Source organism: Anolis sagrei, chromosome Y, assembly GCF_037176765.1.
Source record: "Anolis sagrei isolate rAnoSag1 chromosome Y, rAnoSag1.mat, whole genome shotgun sequence".
NCBI lineage: Eukaryota > Metazoa > Chordata > Lepidosauria > Squamata > Dactyloidae > Anolis > Anolis sagrei.
Window position 1 is genome coordinate 12,514,088 of NC_090035.1, and position 24,640 is coordinate 12,538,727.

Consider the following 24,640-nt stretch of genomic DNA (forward strand, 5'->3'; position numbering starts at 1 on the left):
CAAATTAAGTGACTTGCCGAAGGCGATAGATAGAATCGTTGGAGAAGAGTTTGCTCTGGATTTTCCTGTCCTTCCTGTCTTTTCAAAATGTTTTCCCTATGGATTTTCCCCTTTTTTCTCTCTCTTTTTGCATACGAGAGAGCAATGGACTGATGGGACCTCCAATACGTTTTGCTCCAAACCTCAAAATATGTCTTGCGAGATTTATAAAAGTGATCCCTTTTGGGAATACGTTGCAAAGCGGCGGATTTAACATGTCGGAGGAGTGGAAACACGGCTCAGTGATTTGCTCCGGCATAAATCCGACAATCCTTTTTGCTCCGAGCGACACGTTGATTTGAAAGTGCTGAAGGATGGGAAGTTCGTTGCCTTGAGTGGAGGTGCTTTCTAAAACTCCCTTAAAGCACAGGAAATGAACCTAAATTAAATAGGTATTTTTGTTATTGGCTGTCTTGAGTCAGCAGAAAACTTTGAATTAAGCAGAAAACGAAGGAGGAAAAAAGGAGCCACGGCCTAGAATCATAGAATCAAAGAGTTGGAAGAGACCTCGTGGGCCATCCAGTCCAACCTCCTGCCAAGAAGCAGGAATATTGCATTCAAATCACCCCTGACAGATGGCCATCCAGCGTCTGTTTAAAAGCTTCCAAAGAAGGAGCCTCCACCACACTCCGGGGCAGAGAGTTCCACTGCTGAACGGCTCTCACAGTCAGGAAGTTTTTCCTCATGTTCAGATGGAAATCCTATTAAACTCACCAATAATTCCAACTTGATCGCACTTTAACAGTATCCTAGGATTTGTAGTTTAGAGAGTGTCGACATTGTGAAATAATTCCAATTTAACAGCAAGTATTTCCTCCTTTGGCATCCTGGAATTTGTAGTTTAAGGAGTGTCAACACTGCAAAATAATTCCACTCGAACAGTCAGGATTTCATCCTATGGTATGCTGGGATTTGTAGTTTAAGGTGTGTCAACGTTGTGAAATAGTTACACTTGAAAACTCAGGGTTTCATCCTATGATATGCTGTGATTTGTAGTTTATGGAGTGTCAGCATAAAAAAAGTGCACTTTAACAGTCAGGGTTTCCTCCTATGATATGCTGGGATTTGTAGTTTAAGGAGTGTCAACATCCTGAAATAATTCCACTTGAACAGTCAAGGTTTCCTCCTATGGTATGCTGGGATTTGTAGTTTAAGGTGTGTCAACGCTGTGAAATAGTTCCACTTTAACAGTCATGGTTTCATCCTATGGAATACTGGGATTTGTAGTTTAAGGAGTGTCAACATTGTGAAATAATTCCACTTTAACAGTCAAGGTTTCCTCCTATAGTATGCTGGGATTTGTAGTTTAAGAGTGTCAACATTGTGAAAAAAATCCACTCGAACTGTCAGGGTTTCATCCTATGGTATGCTGGGATTTGTAGTTTAAGGAGTGTCAACATTGTGAAAAAATCCACTTGAACAATCAGGGTTTCCTCCTATGGCATGCTGGGATTTATAGTTTAGCGAGTGTCAATGTTGTGAAATAGTTCCACTTTAACAGCAGGTATTTCCTCCTTTGGCATCCTGGAATTTGTAGTTTAAGGAGTGTCAACATTGTGAAATAATTCCATTTGAACAGTCAGGGTTCCATCCTATGGTATGCTGGGATTTGTAGTTTATGGATTGTCAACATGAAAAAAATCCACTTTAACAGTCAGGGTTTCATCCTAGGGTATGCTGGGATTTGTAGTTTAAGGAGTGTCAATGTTGTGAAATAATTCCACTTGGACAGTAAGGGTTTCCTCCTATGGTATACTGGGATTTGTAGTTTAAGGAGTGTCAACATTGTGAAAAAAATCCACTTCAACAGTCAGGGTTTCATCCTATGGCATGCTGGGATTTGTAGTTTAAGGAGTGTCAACATTGTGAAATAATTCCACTTTAACAGTCAAGGTTTCCTCCTATAATATGCTGGGATTTGTAGTTTAAGAGTGTCAACATTGTGAAAAAAATCCACTCAAACAGTCAGGGTTTCATCCTATGGTATGCTGGGATTTGTAGTTTAGGGAGTGTCAACATTGTGAAATAATTCCACTTGAACAGTTAAGGTTTCAACCTATGGTATGCTGGGATTTGTAGTTTAAGAGTGTCAACATTGTGAAAAAAAAATCCACTCGAACAGTCAAGGTTTCATCCTATGGAATGCTGGGATTTGTAGTTTAAGGAGTGTCAAAATTGCGAAATAATTCCACTTGGACAGTCAGGGTTTCCTCCTATGGTGTGCTGGGATTTGTAGTTTGAATGTCAACATTGTGAAAAAAATCCACTCGAACAGTCAGGGTTTTATCCTATGGTATGCTGAGATTTGTAGTTTAGGGAGTATCAACGTAGTGAAATAATTCCACTTGAACAGTCAGGATTTCATTCTATGGTATGCTGGGATTTGTAGTTTATGGAATGTCAACGTTGTGAAATAATTCCACTTGAACAGTCAGGATTTCCTCCTATGGTCTCTTGGGATTTATAGTTTTTTTGCTTCTTTGGCTCGGTTGGGTGTTGTCCATGGTCCCTTATGTGATCCCAGTGAGCTTAGGCAGGCTAATCGGTGTGATCTCTTTTGGAAAGACATTAAACTCATGGACCAAGAGAGCAGTTTGATTGCAGAATTCATCCACAGCAGAATTAATGCAGTTTGACACCATTTTAACTGTTGTAGCTCAATGCTATGGGGCCTTGGGAGTTGTAGTTTCGCAAGGTCTCAGCCTTCTCTGCCTCAGAGTGCTGGCGCCTCAGCAAAATACAGATCCCAGCCATGACTATAGGAAAAGAGTGTCATAGGCAACCGGACAACTTTGCAAAACAATTCCTCTTTAACAGTCAGGGTTTCATCCTATGGTATACTGGGATTTGTAGTTTAAAGAGTGGCAAGATTGTATGATGGTTATAGTGCCGGGTTAAGGCTTCAGAAGACCAGGGTTCGAATCCATGCTCAGCCATGGAGAACATGGGTAAGTCACACTCTCTCAGCTGTAGCACTGAACCATGCAGTTAAAGTGGTATCAAGCAGCATTAAGCCTCCAGTGTGGATCCACCCAAGCACTCAGCTCAGTACATATGACAGTAGTTTGAATATTCCTTTCCTAAGAAAGCCACAGGATTTCCATCCATATACACACACACACACAACACATATGTACACACCCAACAGGTATTTATGCTCACAATGATTTAAATCACCTTTCCTTGGAAAAAGGTGCAGTTGACACAATTGCTTTTGGATATTCCCATGCTCTCCTTCCTTCCTTCTTTCCTTCCTTCCTTCCTTCCTTCCTTCCTTCCTTCCTTCCTTCCCTTCCTTCCTTCCTTCCTTCCTTCCTTCTTTCCTTCCCTTCCTTCCTTCCTTCCTTCCTTCCTTCCTTCCTTCCTTCCTTCCTTCCTTTCCTTCTTTCCTTCCTTCCTTCCTTCCTTCCTTCCTTCCTTCCTTCCCTTCCCTTCCCTTCCCTTCCCTTCCCTTCCCTTCCTTCCTTCCTTCCTTCCTTCCTTCCTTCCTTCCTTCCTTTCCTTCTTTCCTTCCTTCCTTCCTTCCTTCCTTCCTTCCTTCCTTCCCTCCCTCCCTCCCTTCCCTTCCCTTCCCTTCCCTTCCCTTCCCTTCCCTTCCCTTCCCTTCCCTTCCCTTCCCTTCCCTTCCCTTCCCTTCCCTTCCCTTCCCTTCCCTTCCCTTCCCTTCCCTTCCCTTCCCTTCCCTTCCCTTCCCTTCCCTTCCCTTCCCTTCCCTTCCCTTCCCTTCCCTTCCCTTCCCTTCCTTCCTTCCTTTCCTTCTTTCCTTCCTTCCTTCCTTCCTTCCTTCCTTCCTTCCTTCCCTTCCCTTCCCTTCCCTTCCCTTCCCTTCCCTTCCCTTCCTTCCTTCCTTCCTTCCTTCCTTCCTTCCTTCCTTCCTTTCCTTCTTTCCTTCCTTCCTTCCTTCCTTCCTTCCTTCCTTCCTTCCCTCCCTCCCTCCCTTCCCTTCCCTTCCCTTCCCTTCCCTTCCCTTCCCTTCCCTTCCCTTCCCTTCCCTTCCCTTCCCTTCCCTTCCCTTCCCTTCCCTTCCCTTCCCTTCCCTTCCCTTCCCTTCCCTTCCCTTCCCTTCCCTTCCCTTCCCTTCCCTTCCCTTCCCTTCCTTCCTTCCTTCCTTCCTTCCTTCCTTCCTTCCTTCCTTCCAGTTGGGTTTGCCTGGGCTTTGTCAGTTATTGTGATCCGGCTGCAGGTAACACACTTTACCTATAGTCATGGCCGGGATTTGTAGTTTGCTGAGGCACCAACACTTTGGGGCAGAGAAGGCCGAGACCTTGTGAAACCAGAACTCCCAAAGCCTCCATAACATTGAACCACAGCAGCTAAAATGGTGTCAAACTGCATTAATACTATTGTCGAACGCTTTCATGGCTGGAATCACTAGGCAGTTGTGTGTTTTCCGGGCTGTATGACCATGCTCCAGAAGCATTCTCTCCTGATGTTTCGCCTGCACAACCTCTCAGGATGCCTGCCATAGATGCAGGTGAAACGTCATGAGAGAATGCTTCTGGAACATGGCCACACAGCCTGGAAAACACACAACAACACTATTAATTCTACTGTGGATGAATTCTACAACCCCAGTGCTCTCCAGTTTCACGAGTTTGATGTCTTTCCAAAAGAGATCACGCCGATTAGCCTGCCAAAGCTCAAGGCGGTCTCGTAAGGGAACGTGGACAACACCCAGCCGAGCCAGAAAAGGCAAAAAATAAAATAAAAATTACCCATCTGAAAACAAAACACATATGAATAACAGCTTCCTCCTCCTCGCCATTAAGTAAGATCTGTTTGTTTAATCGCAAATAAAACCAGGAGCAAACACCCAAAGACGGAAGGGTGACGGAGGGAATAACCCGGCCTTCGCTTATTCGGCAAAGAGATGACGAATCACTTGGCAAACAAGTCTCTCTCCAACGGCACTCTGGAAGGGGCATCTGGTGCCCACTTGCCCAAGCTTGCCCAAGATGAGAGATGGCAACCAGCTATGGAGAGGGCAGAAATGGAGGGCAATGTCCCCTGGATAAGAACTCTTATCCTCACTCATCCAACTGGAAAGAAGAGACTTTTGAGGGGCTTTCCTAGGTCTCTTCAACCTCTTTATCAATGACTTAGAGCAGTGATTCTCAACCTTCCTAATGTTGTGACCCCTTAATACAGTTCCTCGTGTTGTGCTGACCCCCAACCATACAATTATTTTCATTGCTACTTCGTAACTGTAATTTTGCTACTGTTATGAATCGTAGTGTCAATATCTCATATGTAGGATGTATTTTCATTCACTGGATTTTGTTATTTGGGAGTTGTAGTTGTGGGATTTATATTTAACCTATAATCAAAGAGTGTTGTGAACTTCACCAACGATTGTGTTAATAATGGAAATGGCTACAGAATTGTGATAATTCAGAAGAAGACCTACAAGCCACTATAAACACCTTCACAGAGGCATACGAGAAGCTCGGCCTGTCATTGAACATCGAGAAAACCAAAGTGCTGTTCCAGCAGTCGCCAGCCAATCCCTCTTCAATGCCAGAGATACAGCTTAATGGTGTAACATTAGAAAATGTGGACCATTTCCGCTACCTTGGCAGCCACCTCTCCACAAAAGTCCACATTGACACTGAAACACAACACCACCTGAGCTGTGCAAGTGCAGCATTCTTCAAAATGAAGGACCGGAACATCTGTATGGATACTAAGGTGCTTGTTTATAAAGCCATTGTCCTCCCAACCCTGCTATATGCCTGCGAAACGTGGACTGTCTACAGACGTCACATGCAACTCCTGGAACGATTCCATCAGTGTTGCCTCCGAAAAATCCTGCAAATCTCTTGGGAAGACAGGCAGACAAATGTCAGCATGCTGGAAGAAGCAAAGACCACCAGCATTGAAGCGATGCTCCTCCGCCATCAACTCCACTGGAATGGCCACGTTGTCTGGATGCCTGACCACCGTCTCCCAAAGCAGTTGCTCTACTCTGAACTCAAGAATGGAAACCAGAATGTCGTTAGGAAGGAGAAGAGATTTAAAGACGGGCTCAAAGCCAATCTTAAAAACTCTGGCATAGACACTTAGAACTGGGAAGCCCTGTCCCCTTAGCGCTCCAGCTGAAGGTCAGCTGTGACCAGCAATGCTGTAGAATTTGAAGAGGCACGAATGGAGGCCAAAAGAGAGAAACGTGCCAAGAGGAAGGTGCGTCAAGTCAATCCCAACACTACCACCATCCACCTGGAAACCGATGCCCTCACTGCGGGAGAAGATACAGGTCAAGAATAGGGCTCCACAGTCACCTACGGACCCACCGCCAGGACACCGATCTTGGAAGACAATCCTACTTGGACAACGAGGGATCGCCTAAGTTTACAGTTTTAAGTGTGATAATTAATGTTTATTGTTTTTAATCTATTGTTTATTTATGGTTTTATATTGCTGTTGTCTTGTCATATTTGCGGCATCGAATGTTGCCAGTGTAAGCAGCTCTGAGTCCCCCCTCGGGGGTTGAGAAGGGCGGGGTAGCAATGTGGTAAATAAATAATAATAAATACAGAAATATCCCAGAGGACATGGTCATGACCCAAAAGGAGACCTGAGCCAAGACGAACAAAACAAGAAATGTGCATTACTACGACAAAAAAATGAAATGCAGAAATATAGGATAGTTGACACCTGGCTTGCAAGCAGTCCAAGTGCAAGGGACCCAGGTATCCAAGAGGAGCTTGGTTTGTATTGCCCCTTAGTTGCATGAAATAGCATCCTTTTGCTTTTCTCCCAGGGTTGCTACAGTCTCAGCAGCACCCTGAAAGTTAGCTATTAACAGGGGCTTAAAGCCAGCCCGCAAAAGCCTTTTGCTGTTATTGGCTTAAAAAAATATCTCTTTGGTCCAGAGACCACCCTTTTTCCTGGGGATGAGATCTCCATTTTGGAGAAGCTCTCCTGCCTTCTTCGGATGTGCTTGTGGTCAAGCTAGACAGCTTGGACAGGCCATTGTGAGTACTTACCCTCTTGCCTTTGAAAGTGGTGCTGAGCTCAGATAGGGGAAGACCTGCTCTTTCTAAAGATAGCAGCTCAACGCAGGGGTAGAGAATATCTCAGGATTTCTCTGCCATTGGGAGGGGCTCTATTACTTTATCTCCCAAAGCAGTTGCTCTACTCTGAACTTGAGAACGGAAAACGGAATGTTGGAGGACAGGAAAAGAGATTTAAAGATGGTCTCAAAGCCAACCTTAAAAACTCTGGCATAGACACTGAGAACTGGGAAGCCCTGGCCCGTGAGTGCTCCAGCTGGAGGTCAGCTGTGACCAGCAGTGCTGCAGAATTCAAGGAGGCATGAGTGGAGGGTGAAAGAGAGAAACGTGCCAGGAGGAAGGCGTGTCAAGCCAACCCCGACCGGGACCGCCTTCCACCTGGAAACCAATGCCCTCACTGCGGAAGAAGATGCAGAGCAAGAATAGGCTCCACAGCCACATGCGGACCCACAAGGAAACCCATAATGGAAGACCATCTTACTCGTCCAACGAGGGATCACCTAATTAAGTAAGTAAGTAAGTATTACTTTATCCCCAAACTAACCTTGAGCTTAGATAGGGAAAGACCTGCTCTTTCTAAAAAATAGCAGCTCAGGGCTAGGGTAAAGAATCCCAGGATTTTTCTACCATTCGGGGAAGTTAACTCAGCAGCTGAAGAAAAAAGGAAGGAAGGGACATCTATATAATTTCACAAGTTGGCTGTTTGTGTTTGTAACTTCAACAAGCTGTGCCAAGTCTGTCAAGGACTTTGAGAAATAAATATTCTGTTTTGTCGAAGGCTTTCATGGCTGGAATCACTAGGTTCTTGTGGGTTTTTTCGGGCTATAGGGCCATGTTCTAGAGGCATTTCTCCCTACGTTTCGCCTGCAACTATGGCAAGCCTCGCTACCTCTGAGGATGCTTGCCATAGTTGCAGGCGAAATGTCAGGAGAAATGCCTCTAGAACATGGCCCTATAGCCCGAAAAAACCCACAAGAACCTAATATTCTGTTTGATGTTCAAATCTGGCGTGGCCTAAGTTGCTGAGAATCCTAAGCTTGGTTGTTGTAGTTTGAGGACCCCTGTTCTAGAGGCATTCTCTCCTGACGTTTCGCCTGCATCTATGGCAAGCATCCTCAAAGGTAGTGAGAATCCCAAACCTCTAAGAAAGGCACCTGCAGTTCACCCAGATAAAGAGAGAAGCACATCTTAGTTTTAACTTTATAATGTCTGGGTGTGATGGCACAATCTTAATCGGCCACAGGCGGGAACGTGAGCCCACAATGCGATGCGGCAGCGAAACAGCCCAACGAGATTCTAGGCTCTCTACGTGCGGTTGCCTTTGAAGACAGCTCGGAAGCTCCAACTAGTCCAACGCTCGGCAGTCATGATTTTAACAGGAGCGGAGCGCAGGGAGCATACAACCCCCCTGTTGCGCCAACTCCACTGGCTACCGATCTGCTACCAGGCTCAATTCAAAGTGCTGGCGTTGGCCTTTAAAGCCCTAAACGGTTCCGGCCCAAGCTACCTATCCGACCGCATCTCTGCCTATGAACCCACCAGGACTTTGAGATCTTCCGGGGAGACCCTGCTCTCGATCCCGCCTGCTTCTCAAGCTCGGCTGGCGGGGACGAGAGATAGGGCCTTCTCGGTGGTGGCTCCTTGGCTGTGGAACGCCCTTCCTACAGACATTAGACTAGCACCATCTCTAATGGTATTCCGCAAAAAAGTGAAGACCTGGCTGTTTGAGCAGGCGTTCGAATAATTAGTGCAATGATTGGTTAATGAACACTGGAATTATTATTATTATTATTATTATTATTATTAACTTTATTTGTACCCCGCTAGCATCTCCCGGAGGACTCGATGCAGTTTACACAGGCCGAAGCCACAAAACACAATACAATAGAAAACATAGCACAACAATAGCAAAGCAAATCAAAACAGTAAGCAAAATAACGACAATGGCAGTACATCAAGACATTGTTAAAAACTGGTTCGGCCGGCGCAATGGGGTACAGGGTTAAAAGTGCTGAGTGGCAGGAGGCACGTGGGATTAAAAGTGCGGTGTGCTGCGACGATTAGTTATGCTAAGGTGCTACTAGGACTTGGGGTGGGGATTCCTAGTCTGAGAAGGCACAACGGAACAGCCAAGTTTTTAATTTCCTTCTGAAAACAGCTAGAGTAGGGGCCTGTCGGAGATCTTTTGGGAGGGCGTTCCAAAGTCGAGGGGCCGCCACAGAGAAGGCCCTGTCCCGTGTCCCCACCAAACGCGCTTGCGATGTGGGTGGGATCACGAGCAGGGCCTCCCCAGATGACCGGAGCGAGCGTGTGGGTTCGTAGATGGAGATGCGGTCACGCAGGTAGGGTGGAATGGAACAATGGATGATGAATCTGGAACATGTTTTTGATGACGAGACGACAGTGAATGGGTATTGTAGTGACTATTTATTAATTGTGTAATGTGTTGGGTTGTTGGCTGTTTTTATACTGTAGCACTGAATTTTTGCTGTTTGTATTTGTTGTGAACCGCTGTGAGTCGCCTTCGGGCTGAGAACAGCGGTATATAAGTAAGGTAAATAAATAAGGTAAATAAATAAATAGGCTGCATCAAAAGGAGCGCAGTGTCGAGATTTAGGGAAATCAAATTCCCACTCTGTTTTGCTTTGGTTGCATCTCACCAGGAACAATAACCTTGTGTTCTATTCTGGGCAAAACAATTCAAGAAGGAGACGGAGAAGATGGAATATGTCCAGAGAAAGGAGACAGAACAGTCAACAATGAATCCTGAAATCTCTCTGCTGGTAATTGTAGTTCCCTCCCCAAAAGGAAACACCTGCCAGGTGGCTGGGAGACTTTGCCCCGCAATGAGTCAAGCCCATATGCTAGAGTGTTGCGGAGGCCGAAGGGCAAAGCTCACGCGGTTTCGTTTTTTAAGCCTGTGGCCGATGCACTTTCTCCCCAGAATCATAAACACATTCCAGCCTTCGGCTTGAAGGCCTCTTTTCCTCATCATCCCTGCTTGGCAGCTTTTTATTGTGCTGTCTAAATCTTTGCCGGGCCTTCCGCCCCAGGAATGCAGTAGAGTCCAACTGGAGGAGCTCCGAAATGCCTAGAAAGGGGATGTGTTTTGCCTTACCTTGAGGTGCCCGGCGTGCATGAGGGCTCGCTCGCACATCTGGAGGAAATATTTCAGGTTGGACTCATCCACAATGATATAGACGGCCACTTTACGCTTGAAGCCGGCCTCAATGAGGTCCTTGAAGATGTCCACGTCGGTGAACATGTCCATGACCACGGCAATAACCTGCAGAGATAGCAAAACAAAGCAGTTTACTTTGCCACCGAGGCTGAGAGAGTGTGATCCACCCAATGGGTTTCCATCTCCGAACAGGGATTCGAATCCAATCCTTGGATGGGAGGCCAGCAATTAATACCAGCTTGTATTTCGAAAGAAGGAACTTCTCTGCTCTTTGAACGTTTCGGACTTGCACCCTCGATTGTGGCAAAATAGACTGCTCTTGAATGAGGAAGCTCTGTTCCATTCGCTCCCACTTTTAGTGTCACCTTTGCTTTGCCTGTCCCACTCCATTTTATCCTTTTTAGGTTTATGGAGTTGTAGTTGCTGGGATTTATAGTTCACCTAAAATCAAAGAGCATTCTGAACTCCATCAAAGACCAAACTTGGTATACAGAACTCCCATGACCAACAGAAAATACTGGAAGGGTTAGGTGGGCATTGACCTTGAGTTTGGGAGTTGTAGTTTCCCTACATCCAGAGAGTGGACTCAAACAATGATGGATTTGGACCATACTTGGCACGGACACACAATACTCCCAAATGTGAACACTGGTGGGGTTTGGAGAAAATAGACCTTGACATTTGGGAGTTGTCGTTGCTGGGATTTATAGTTCACCTAAAATCAGAGCATTCTGAACTCCACCAACGATGGAATTGAACCAAACTTGGCACACAGAACTCCCATGACCAACAGAAAATACTGGAAGAGTTCAGTATGCATTGACCTTGAGTTTGGGAGTTGTAGTTCACCTACATCCAAAGAGCACTGTAGAACCAAACAATGATGGATCTGGACCAAACTTGGCACGGACACTCAATATGGCCAAATGTAAACACTAGTGGAGTTTGGAGCAAATAGACCTTGACATTTGGGAGTTGTAGTAGCTGGGATTTATAGTTCACCTAAAATCAGAGCATTCTGAACTCCACCAACGATGTAATTGAACCAAACTTGGCACACAGAATTCCCGTGACCAACAGAAAATACTGGAAGGGTTCGGTGGGCATTGACCTTGAGTTTGGGAGTTGTAGTTTACCTACATCCAGAGAGTGGACTCAAACAATGATGGATTTGGACCATACTTGGCATGGACACTCTATACTCCCAAATAGGAATACTGGTGGAGTTTGGAGAAAATAGACCTTGACATATGAGAGTTGTAGTAGCTGGGATTTATAGTTCACCTACAATCAAAGAGGATTCTGAACTCCAACAAAGAAGGAATTGAACCAAACTTGGCACACAGAACTCCCATGACCAACAGCAAATACTGGGAGGGTTTGGTGAGCATTGACCTTGAGTTTGGGAGTTGTAGTTCACCTCCATCCAAAGAGCACTGTAGATCCAAACAATGATGGATCTGGACCAAACTTGGCACGGACACTCAATATGGCCAAATGTGAACACTAGTGGAGTTTGGAGGAAATAGACCTTGACATTTGGGAGTTGTTGTTGCTGGGATTTATAGTTCACCTAAAATCAAAGAGCATTCTGAACTCCACCAAAGAAGGAATTGAACCAAACTTGGCACACAGAACTCCCATCACCAACAGCAAATACTGGGAGGTTTGGTGGGCATTGGCCTTGCGTTTGGGAGTTGTAGTTCACCTACATCCAGAAAGCACTGTGGACTCAAACAATGATGGATTTGGACCATACTTGCCACGGACACTCAATACTCCAAATGTGAACACTGGTGGGGTTTGGAGAGAAATAGACCTCGACATTTGGGAGTTGTAATTGCTGGGATTTATATTTCACCTAAAATCAAAGAGCATTCTGAACCCCACCAATGATAGAATTGGGTTAAACTTCCCACACAGAAGCCCCATGACCAACAGAAAATACGATGTTTTCTGATGGTCTTTGGATACCCCTCTGACATCCGACTGCTACAGGGTCCTGACCCCCTGCTTAACAACAACTCTGTGAGGAAGGCCTTGCCAAACTATAGATCTCATTGCCATGAGCTACGGTCCTTCAAGTGGTACCAAATCACATTTTTTCCAGAGGGTCAGTGCAACCTCCGTCTGGCATTCAACTCTTTAGATTTTGGGAAACTACAACTCCCTAGGCTCTGTTGATTGGCCAAAGATCTAACTCAAGTTTCCTGTCTCGTGGAAGGCCTGTTGACTTGGGACAGATCATGCCCCAAGACTTTTTATTGCCTCTTCCTCACTTCCTTGTGGTTTTCCTCTTTAATCGGCCCGATTACGTTTCATACTCGGAACCTTTGATTCGGAGATAATAATCAAAGGTGGCCCAGATGCGAAAGGCTCATTAAAACCCGTCCGGGCTTCCTCTCTGTAGGAGGCAGGGAGGCGGCCGCTTCGCCCACACGGCTCCGGTTGGGAAACCGAGGCACGCCGCAAAGGCTGGGTGCAAACAGCGGGAAATGCCGACGTCCAGCTTCTGATGTTCTCTCCTGACATTCTTCGGGAGCGTCTTCCTGAACTCCTGGCCCTTTAATCATCTCTTCGGCCGTTCATAATAACAGCTGGTAGCCTCTTTGTGTCATCCTACGCATCGTTAAACTGTGGAACTCACTGCTACAAGATTGTTCATTCCACTATGGAACTCACAGCTAAAAAATTCCGCATACTTAAACTATGGAACTTACTGCCACAGGATTGCACAGAAGAAGCCATAAAATAGCTAATAGTTAATCTGTGGAACTCATGACTACTGGACTGCAGAGGAACTAATTGCCACAAAATTGAACACTCTTAAACTATGGAACTCACTGCCATAAAACTGCATGTATTCAAGTTTGGAACTCAGTTCCATAGTACTGCAAATAATGAAGCTATGGAACTCACTGCTAAAGGATTGTATATCGTGGAACTATGGAACTCATTGCTGCAAGATTTCAGCCATAGAAGTGACTGCCTCAAAACTGCGAACAAGCCTTTGAGCTCAGTGCCATAAGACTGTGCTTTGTTAAACCCTGGAACTCTCTGCCACAAGGTTATATACCATTTACAAGATTGTCCATAGTTCAACCATGGAAGTGACTGCCTCAAAATTGTGTACAAGCCATAGAGCTCAGTGCCTCAAGACTGTGCTTTGTTAAACTCTGGAACTCTCTACCACAAGATTACATACAGTTACACTGTAGCACACATGCCACAAAACTAAACAGAGTTAAGTTATGGAACTCACTGCCACAAGTGTGTACATAGTGAAATTGTGGACTGCCACACGGTTGTGCTTTGTTAAAGTATGGAACTCGCTGCCACAAGATGACATACAGTTAAACAGTGGAACAAAATTATATATAGTTAAACAGCAAAACTCACTGTCACAAGATTAATATATGTGTATACGTGTGTGTGTGTGTGTGTGTGAGAGTATACACAAACAAAGATATACATGCATACATACTATGGAACTCACTGCCACAATATGGGACTCACTGCCAAAATGCTATATGTATGTACATGCATTTGTGTATCTATATACACACACACAAACATACATAATACATACATACCATGGAACTCAATTCGCAGGATTATGTGTATATATATATATATGTGTGTGTGTGTGTGTGTGTGTGTGTATAGAGAGAGGGGGTTAAGCTGTGGAACTCATTATCACAAGATTACATCTATAGTTAAACTATGGAACTCACTGCCCCAAGATTATATATAGAGACAGGGAGATGGAGAGAGAATTAAGCTGTGGAACCCATTGTCACAAGATTACATATATAGTTAAACTATGGAACTCACTGCCACAAGATTACAGAGAGAGAGAGAGGGAGGGGGAAAGAAGGAGAGAGAGAGAGTTAAGCTGTCTAACTAATTTTCACAAGATTACATATATAAACTATGGAACTCACTGCCCCAAGATTATATATAGAGAGAGGGAGATGGAGAGAGAATTAAGCTGTGGAACCCATTGTCACAAGATTACATATATAGTTAAACTATGGAACTCACTGCCACAAGATTATAGAGAGAGGGAGGGAGGGGGAGAGAAGGAGAGAGAGAGAGCTAAGCTGTGGAACTCACTGTCACAATATTCATGTATAGTTAAACTATGGAACTCACTGCCACAAGATTATATGTAGAGAGGGAGGAAAGGGGGGGAGAGAGAGTTAAGCTGTGGAATGCACTGTCACAAGATTTCATATATAGTTAAACTATGGAACTCACTGCCACAAGATTATATGTAGAGAGGGGGGGAAGGAGGGGGAGAGAGAGTTTTAAGCTGTGGAACTCACTGCCACAAGATTACATGTACAGTTAAACTATGGAACTCACTGCCACAGGATTAGAGAGAGAGAGAAGGAGGGAAGGGGAGAGAGAGGGGGAGAGTTAAGCTGTGGAACTCACTGTCACAAGATTACATATATAGTTAAACTATGGAACTCACTGCCACAGGATTATAGAGCGAGAGAAGGAGGGAGGGGGAGAGAGAGGGGGGAGAGTTAAGCTGTGGAACTCACTGCCACAAGATTACATATATAGTTAAACTATAAAACTCATTGCCACAAGATTATATATACAGCAAAACTATGGAACTCATTGCCACCAGGAAATGGTTGAATGTATACCCTCTTGGCTTTGCTAGAAGATCGTGGCTCGCAAATCTGGCTTTTTGGCTACCATCTGGCAACAGGATTAATGGGCAAAAGGTTTGCACAAACCTGGTTAGGTCAACAGCAACCAGAGTTGGCAAGCAAAGGCCGCCCTGTTTGCTTTCAAGCACCAGCATGTGTTTACTTGCGATATTTGTCCTGTTTGGAAACCCCAAGCGGCATTCTGATCCACTTCCCTTTAAAGAGGCAAAAGTTCCCTTTTGGATTCAGGGCATTTTAAAAAATTCCCAGGCTTCTACGGCCAGTATGCTGTTCTCTTGCATTCCTCGCAGTTCAAGAGGACAGAAGGGGAAAGAGATTGGCACAAAGGCAATTAGAACCAGTTTGCTGACCTCAGGCGGGTTTTTCACTTTCCGCATAATTCATTAATTCACATCATTGTGTGCAAAGGATGCAAATCCGCGTGGAACTTGCTTGCTTTGTGTTATTACCTCTTGGCGATTATGTATTTCCTTCTAAAACCCTACTCTGCGATTTCTCCCTTGCTCTGTACGTTGCATTGACATGCATAGAATGTATTTTGGGAGTTGTAGTTTTTGCAAGGTCTTGAGCCATCTCTGACAATGAGTGCAAACTAGAACTCCCAGGATCCTATAGCATTGGGCGATGGCTGTGCATTCATTTGACAAGAGAGTGTTTGGCCATTGCCTTGAAGGAAATAGAGCTTGGTACTCATTGTCGGTCTGCCATGCAAGGGCCGACTAGGTCTGACCCTGCTTAGCATCCAAGTCCTGTTGACTAACAGATGGCCATGCATTCGTTTGACAAGAGAGTGTTTGGCCATTGCCTTGAAGGAAATAGAGCTAGGTACTTATTGTCAGTCTCCCATCCAAGGAACGACCAGGTCTGACCTTGCTTAACATCCAAATCCTGTTGACTAACAGATGGCCAAAAACTTGGTGGTCAAAGCAATGCCAAACTGCATCAATTCCACAGTGTAGATGCACCCATAGCTGTTTGTCATCAAGGACTTGAATACTAAGCAGAGTCGGCCCTGGGTGGCCCTTGGATGAGCATTGTGAGGATATCTGCAAAAGACTTGGTACCTATCCCATACATTTATTTGCATGGTCTCCCATCCAAGGATCGACCAGGTCTGACCCTGCTTAGCATCCAAGTCCTGTTGACTAACAGATGGCCAAAAACTTGGTGGTCAAAGCAATGCCAAACTGCATCAATTTCATACATTTATTTGCATGGTTTCCCATCCAAGGACCGACCAGGTCTGACCCTGCTTAGCATCCAAGTCCTGTTGACTAACAGATGGCCAAAAACTTGGCAGTCAAAGCAATGCCAAACTGCATCAATTTCATACATTTATTTGCACTGTTTCCCATCCAAGGATCGACCAGGTCTGACCCTGCTTAGCATCCAAGTCCTGTTGACTATCAGATGGCCAAAAACTTGGCAGTCAAAGCAATGCCAAACTGCATCAATTTCATACATTTATTTGCATGGTTTCCCATCCAAGGACTGACCAGGTCTGACCCTGCTTAGCATCCAAGTCCTAAGCGATGCCAAACTGCATCAGTTCCACAGTATAGAGGCACCCATAGCTGTTTGTCAACAAGGACTTGAATGCTAAGCAGGGTTGGCCTGGGACTTGATACTTATCCCATACATATATTTGCATGGTCTCCCATCCAAGGACGACCAGGTCTAACCCTGCTTAGTATCCTAGTCCTGTTGACTAACAGATGGCCAAAAACCTGGCAGTCAAAGCAGTGCCAAACTGCATCAATTCCACAGTGTAGAGGCATCCGTCACTGTTTGTCAACAAGGACTTGAATGCCCTGGTTGGCCCTTGGATGGGCATTGCAAAAGACTTGGTACCTATGCCATACATTTATTTGCATGGTCTCCCATCCAAGGACCAACCAGGTCTGACCCTGCTTAGCATCCAACTCCTAAGCAATGCCAAAGTGCATCAGTTCCACAGTGTAGAGGCACCCATAGCTGTTAGTCAACAAGGACTTAAATGCTAAGCAGGGTTGGCCTTGGTTGGCCCTTGGATGGGAAATTTGAGGATATCTGAAAAAGACTTGCACGCTAAAACTCAACAAATCTACCAATTTTGGTGAGCCTTTCAGCCAGTTGTATCTGGACACAAAAATTCAAATTATGGGCTCGTTCATGTCATTAAATTTCTGCAAGCCAGCATTCGGAAAATGCCGTCAGCCGGCATTTTTGGACGGATTAGGTGTTTAGAAACTATAGAGCCCAAGGGGAGATTCCTTCTGAAATCATTTGCCAAACATTCAGAAGCAAGAAGGCAGTCATGGCAGTGTCAGCACGTTCTGATTCTTAAATACTGGAAGGGGTCCCTAAAGGACATCTAGTCTGACCCCTTTCCTGAAATTATTGGGATATTTGAGCCTTCTTTTCCCACCGACTGAAATGTGGCACCTGGTTTCCTAAACAGCTAGAAAAAAAAACACATCGTGAGATTAGAAAGTTTACCTGTTTGGGAAGCCGCAGGTAAGAACAAAGTTTGCAACCCACACCTGTTTGCTCTCCTCCTGTCCTTTCATCTCTAAGCTGCCAAACGCTTGGCAGCCTGTAATTACTTAACCCAGAATTGCAATATGCATATCTACATATATGCATTGCATGAGGTAGGGATAAAAATCACAGTCATGATGCCAGAGAAGCAAATGTAAAGTATCGTTTTGGTTTGATGTGATTAGATTCGAAATAATTGTAAGGTTTAGAAAGGCGGTGAGTCGCTTTGGGTCTCAACGCAGGAGGAAAAGTAGGGTAACGATGATGATAACAACAACAAAAACAAAATAATAATGATTGGGTTGTTGTGAGTTTTCTGGGCTATATGGCCATGTTCCAGAAGCATTCTCTCCTGATGTTTCACCTGCATCTATGGCAGGCATCCTCTGAGGTTGTGAGGTTGTGAAAACCTCACAACCTCTGAGGATGCCTGCCATAGATGCAGGCAAAACGTCAGGAGAGAATGCTTCTGGAACATGGCCATACAGCCCGGAAAACTCACAACAACCCCGTGATTCTGGTCATGAAAGCCTTTGTCAATACAATAATAATGATGGTGTCGAAGGCTTTCATGTCCGGAATCACTGGGTTGCTGTGAGTTTTCTGGACTGTCTGGCCATATTCCAGAAGCATTCTCTCCTGACGTTTCGCCCACATCTATGGCAGGCACCCTCAGAGGTTGTGAGGTCTGTTGGAAACTAAGCAAGTGTGAAATATTGCCCAGGGTGGGAGAAAGAACTCTTGTCTGTTGGAGGCAAGGCTGAATATTGCAATTGGCCAGCTTGATTAGCACTGAATAGCCTTGCAGCTGGGGAAAGTGGAAGGCAAAAGGAAGAGGGGCCGACCAAGGGCAAGATGGATGGATGGCATCCTTGAAGTGACTGGACTGACCTTGAAGGAGCTGGGGGTGGTGACGGCCGACAGGGAGCTCTGGCGTGGGCTGGTCCATGAGGTCACGAAGAGTCAGAGATGACTGAATGAATGAACAACAAGCCTTGCAGCTTCAAAGCCTGGCTGTATCCTGCCTGGAGGCATCCTTCATTGGGAGGTGATTAGCTGGCCCTGATTATTTCTTCTCTGGAATTCCCCTGTTGTTTTTTTTAGTGCTCTTCTTTATTTGCTGTCCTGATTTTGAAGTTTTTTAAATACTGGTAGCCAGATTATGTTCATTTTCATGGTTTCCTCCTTACTATGGAATAGTCCACCTGCTTGTGGATTTCAATGACGACTCTGTGTAGTCTGACATGGTAGTTGTTAGTATGGTCCAGCATTTCTGTGTTCTCAAATAATATGTTGTGTCCAGGCAGGAAGCAGCCAGGCTTTGAAGCTGCAAGGCCATTCGATGCTAATCAAGCTGACCAATTGCAACATTCACACTTGCCTACAACAGGCAAGAGTTCTTTCTCCCACCCTGGGCATTATTCCACAGATATATAAACCCCACTTGCCTAGTTTCCAAAAGATCTCACAACCTCTGAGGATGTGGGTGAAATGTCAGGAGAGAATGCATCTGGAACATGGCCATATAGCCTGGAAAACTCACAGCAACCCATGAGAGCCAATATTACAGATCTGAAAGGATGTGACGTTGAGGAAAGAGGCAAGCTTGTTTTAATGTATTGTCGAAGGCTTTCATGGCTGGAATCACTAGGTTCTTGTGGGTTTTTTCGGGCTATAGGGCCATGTTCTAGAGGCATTTTTTCCCTGACGTTCCGCCTGCATCTATGGCAAGCATCCTCAGAGGTAGTGAGGTCTGTTGGAATTAGGACAATGGTTTTATACTATAGCCCGAAAAACCCACAAGAACCAAGCTTGTTTTCTTCTGCTCTGGAGACTAGGACACATGGATTCAAATGGCAGGCAATATGATAATAGTAGAATAATAATAATAGCAGGGAAATAATAATAATAAAAATAATAATAATAATAATTAGTTAACAATAATAATAAATTGATGATGATGATGATGATGATGATGATGATGATGATGATGATGATGATAATAGTAAAGGTGGTCCCAACTGGCACACTGGGTGCACTGCCTAAAGACCTTGGCCTGTACTTAAACACAATCGGCACTGACAAAATTACCTTCTGCCAGATGCAAAAGGCCACCTTACTGGGATCTGAACGATACATCACACAGTCTTAGACACTTGGGAAGTGTCCGATGTGTGATCCAATACAACAGCCAGCAGAGTGATCTTGTCTGCTGTGGACTCATCTTGTTGTGTTTCAAATAATAATAATAATAATAATAATAATAATAATAATAATAATAATTGTAACTTAGACCAACCATCCAATCCATCTTTGAATTTGTTGTTTGGCAAGGTCTTTTGCCTTTTCTACCAACGAGTGTCAAACTACAACTCCCAGGATCCCATAGAATTGAGCCATGGCAGTTCAAGTGGCATCAAACTGCATTAATTCTATAGTTTAGATGCAACTGTTATGTAATGCATAATATTCGATATCCCTTGCTCATTGGAGATGGGTTGTTTTTCTGTGCCGAAGGAGGCTGTCTCTGGAGACCTTTGTCCTTCGATGCATTCTGCTGTCACTTTATGGTTCTAAATTATGCGTTGAGCTCATCCCAAGCCTTTTCTGCGGCCAAGGTTCAAGGATGGGAAGCTTGGAATAGGATTAAAAGCTTCTCTGGGTTTAAACCAGAAAGGGATGCATTTGTTTTGCTTCCAGTTTCAGTGGGGCGGCAAATCCATTCCTGGTTTTTGATCTCTCTATGTTGCCAAAGAGTTTCAGCACCACGGACAGTGTATTCCAGACTTCCCAAACTTTGCTCCTCCAAGGGCTTTGGCCTTCAAGTCCCACCAGTCCCATCAAAACAACCAAGAATTCTGGGAGCTGTAGTCTCAAACATCTGGAGGATCAAAAAGTTTGGGAACCACCAAACTAGCCAAAACCTGGAGTGGATTCAGTGGACCACTGACACAGATCATAGAATCATAGAATCAAAGAGTTGGAAGAGACCTCATGGGCCATCCAGTCCAACCCCCTGCCAAGAAGCAGGAATATTGCATTCAAATCACCCCTGACAGATGGCCATCCAGCCTCTGTTTAAAAGCTTCCAAAGAAGGAGCCTCCACCATACTCCAGGGCAGAGAGTTCCACTGCTGAACGGCTCTCACAGTCAGGAAGTTCTTCCTCATGTTCAGATCTGCCATCTACTGTGGATGTGTAGTTTTACAAAGTCTTTAGCCTTCCTTTCACTAAACTATAACTCTCATGATCCCATAAGCATTGAGCCATGGACGTTCAGTGGGTAGTAAACTGCATTTAATTCTGCAGTGTGGATGCAATTGTGGCCATCTTCAACTGATCAAGATGCACCTGCCATGTTGAATTTTGCAGCGGAAACCCTGCAATTGATGCTTGCTTTGGTTCAGAATATTATTATTATTATTATTATTATTATTATTATTAGGTTCTTGTAGGTTTTTTCGGGCTATAGGGCCATGTTCTAGAGGCATTTAGAACATGCCTCTAGAACATGGCCCTATAGCCCGAAAAAACCTACAAGAACCTAGTGATTCCAGCCATGAAAGCCTTCGACAATACATTATTATTATTATTGACACAACAGCATAGTATGTCACAGCAAACAAGATCTATATGCTGGATTTCGTATCACAAAATCACAAGTCGAACACTTCCCAAGCGTCTAGGACTGTGTGATATATTTTTGATGCGTATTATTATTATTATTATTATTATTATTATTATTATTATTATTGTATCCCATGTTGACCAGTCTGAACGGTCACCAGTTGAAACCCAAAGTCCATCTCTTTTTGGATATTGGCATCCGGAGGTAGACTTCCTCTGGATCAGGAGGCTCCACAAATCCCTGTTGACTCATGCTAGCAATCGCTCCTGCATCCGGCAAAGGCCCAAATGAATACCTGGGTTGCATTGCAAGATGCTGACGGTGCGATTGTCCCACATGCGTTCCTTGTAATGACTGTACCGACATGTGCGCTCTCATCCGCCCCCAGAGTCCTCTTTGCTCATTGGCCATCGGACTATGCAACTTTTCCAGCCTCTGCTTCGTTATCAGAAGCAGGACATTAGCTGGATGGCCATCTGTCAGGGGTGATTTGAATGCAATATTCCTGCTTCTTGGCAGAATGGGGTTGGACTGGATGGCCCATGAGGTCTCTTCCAACTCTTTGATTCTATGATTCTATGATTTGGAGTTTAACTACTCCTGGATGAGGAGGCTCCATTCTTAACTATGACTTATCTGTGTTGGACTACAACTCCCAGTTGCTGGTAGCAGGCTTTTAGGAGTTGTAGTCCAGCCCTTCTGTATGGCAAGCTGTGGAAATCTGGAAGGTATAAAACCAAAATATGAATTTTGTATCTCGATAAAGAGATTAAAATGGAATGAAAATAATAATAGTGTCAAAAGAGAGTGCACCATGACATTAAGCTGACTAATCAGTGCAATTTCTTTGGCAAGACTCCTGGAGCAGGAAACTAGTCTATACGTGCATCTACACCAAACATGGGCATACTTGGGCCCTCCAGGTGTTTTGGACTTCAACTCCCATAATTCCTAACAGCCCCAGGCCTTTCCCTTTTCCCACTTTTCCAAAAAGCGAGATTTTCTTTTGTAATTTTGAAAAGAGTGGAGGTTTCTTTTGGTATTTTTGCAAAACTTCGGGTTTTGTTTTGGAATTTTTGCAAATGCCCTTACCTTTTCCCCCTCAGACTCTTAAGTGGAAAAAAAGGGAAGGGAAAAGGAAAGGGACTGAGGCTGTTGGGAATTGTGGGAATTGAAGTCCAAAACACCTGGAAGGTCCACGGCAGATCTGCTTTGTGGAATGAATGCAGTTTCTCCCCACTTGAACTGCAATGGTTTAGTACTATGGAGTCTGGGAGTTGTACTTTCCCCAGATCTGCAAGTCGCTTCTGATGTGAGAGAATTGGCCATCTGCAAGGACGTTGCTCAGGGGGACGCCCGGATGTTTTACCATCCTGTGGGAGGCTTCCCTCATGTCCCCACATGAGAAGCTAGAGCTGACACATGGGAGCTCACCCCGCTCCCATGATCCATGCCACTGACCTTTCAGTCAGTAGTTCAGCCGGCACCATGGCCCCCTGATTTTTTAATAATGTCAGTGTTGAATTTTTTTTTGTGTGTTTCTGAGTTTCAGATTATATCCTGTGTGGCTTTTATTGTTGGCCACTCTGGGTCTCCTTTTAAGAGAGATAAAGATGATGACAATAATAATAATAATAATAATATTCTGTAAATGGTCAGATGAACCTTGTGACCTTGCCCCTTGAACCTTGGCATTGTCAGACTGGGTATTGAAGGTCAAAGAGGAGGCACTAGAACAGGCCAAAAAGAATGGCAGAATTATTGGTATTATAATATTATTATTATATTATTATATTTATTTAAATACTATATATCTAATTTTACTATATATAAATTATATATTATGTTACTGTCTATTAGCGCTGAACTGCTGAACTTGCTGGCCAAAAGGTTACAGGTTCGAATCCGGGCAGCGGCATGAGCTCCCGCTGTTAGCCCCAGCTTCTGCCAACCTAGCAGTTTAAAACATGCAAATGTGAGTAGATCAATAGGTACCGCTCTGGCGGGAAGTTAACAGCGCTACATGAAGTCATACTGGCCACATGACCTTGGAGGCGTCTATGGATCTGCCGGGGAGGCCCTTTTTTCGGTCCCACCACCGTCTCAAGCATGGTTGGTGGAGACGAGAGAGTAGGCCTTCTCCGTGGTGGCCCCCCAGCTTTGGAATACCCTCTCTAGAGAGATTCGGTTAGCTCCCACTCTTCAAGCCTAAAAACATGGTTCTTCAGACACGCTTTTGACAGTGGCACAGTGGGTTAAAGCACTGAGCTGCTGAACTTGCTGATCGAAAGGTCACAGGTTTGAATCCAGGGAGCGGCATGAGCTCCTGCTGTTAGCCCCAGCTTCTGCCAGCCTAGCAGTTCGAAAACATGCAAATTCTATGATTCTATGATTCTATGAAGTGGGATCAAACTGCATTCATTCTGCTGTGTAGATGCACCTAGAGACTCCTCTTCTGCTCCATGAGTTTGATGCTTTTGAAAGAAATTGCACCGATTAGCCAGCCTAATCTCATGCACCACTTTTTTGACATTATTACTATTATTAGTTTGAATCCAGACCGAAACCGAAGGAGCAAAAGTTGGAACCAAAGTGTATTTTGGAGCAGAAAGGTGTGGGCCCCTTTCCTCCTTGCCTCAATTATCTTTTATGGTGTGACACCATCCAAGTTGCGGCCCAAGCTGTTCTTCTGGATGGAAATGGTTGTTTACGATTTATATTGGGGAGATATATGTGTGTGTGTGTGTGTGTGTGTGTGTGTGTGTCAGTCCTTGATCATGCCTGGTCTTGCAACAGCCTGAGAAGTAGGTCACCTTTCCACCCATTTTACAGATGGGAAACTGAGATCTTGCAAGGAGTTGCCTCAGGTTAAAGGAACCAGGCTGATGCTCTCTCAGTGGAGCAAACCATGGAGTCAAAGAAACTGCCATTTCCATCTTCTTTCTGCTAAGGTATTATGTACCTTTGTCAAACTACAGCTCCCAGGATTCCTTAGCATTGGGCTGTGCTTTCCTATGCTGTCATGGAGCATTCACATTTGAGAAGTTCCTGCTAGGAGCACGATACCCATGGATGATGCTGGATGGGGGATTCTGGAAGTTGTGATCCAAAAAGGACCCCATGTTTAATTGTGTGTATGTGTTTTTCCCACAATAGCAAAGACAATGTTATTTATATCCAACCTTTCTCTCTTAAACCGGACTCAAAAGTGACTAGTACTACAACTCCCACTACCCATGTTGGCTGGGGGATTCTGCGGATCTTCAAGCTGCATTAACCCTACACCCAATTGATGGGTTGCTGTGTCAAGGCCCCAAAATGAATCCCCAAAAAGTAGGTTTGCTCTGTGCCGGAAATATCTGCTCCCAGATTGGGGTATTGGCCATCAACCAAGACGCAGTGAGCTCATCCCAGAAGAGACCAGGCTTGTCTCATGCGTCATGTTCCCAAAACATCAAGGTGTGTGGGGAAAACCCCTCCGATACACCCACAAATATATGTGGACCTTTCTTCAGGAGGAAGTTGAATGGGTGCTGGAGAGCCAACATCTGCTCCTACGGTGGTTGTGAGT

At 44.7% G+C, this 24,640-nt stretch overlaps 2 protein-coding genes across 4 annotated transcripts in view; one reads left to right on the top strand and one right to left on the bottom strand.

The window, feature by feature from the left end:
* Positions 1 to 24,640, top strand: part of LOC132782105 (sodium/mannose cotransporter SLC5A10) — an 84,448-nt gene that overhangs the window by 36,356 nt on the left and 23,452 nt on the right. The gene's annotated exons all lie outside the window — the stretch shown is intronic.
* The window catches only part of LOC137095347 (protein FAM83G-like), a 47,971-nt gene that overhangs the window by 20,358 nt on the left and 2,973 nt on the right, over positions 1 to 24,640 (bottom strand). For both annotated transcript variants that reach the window (XM_067461891.1, XM_067461892.1), the window contains exon 2: positions 10,171 to 10,338. In XM_067461891.1, coding sequence (XP_067317992.1) covers positions 10,171 to 10,338 — 168 coding nt within the window. The remainder of the gene's footprint in view (positions 1 to 10,170; positions 10,339 to 24,640) is intronic.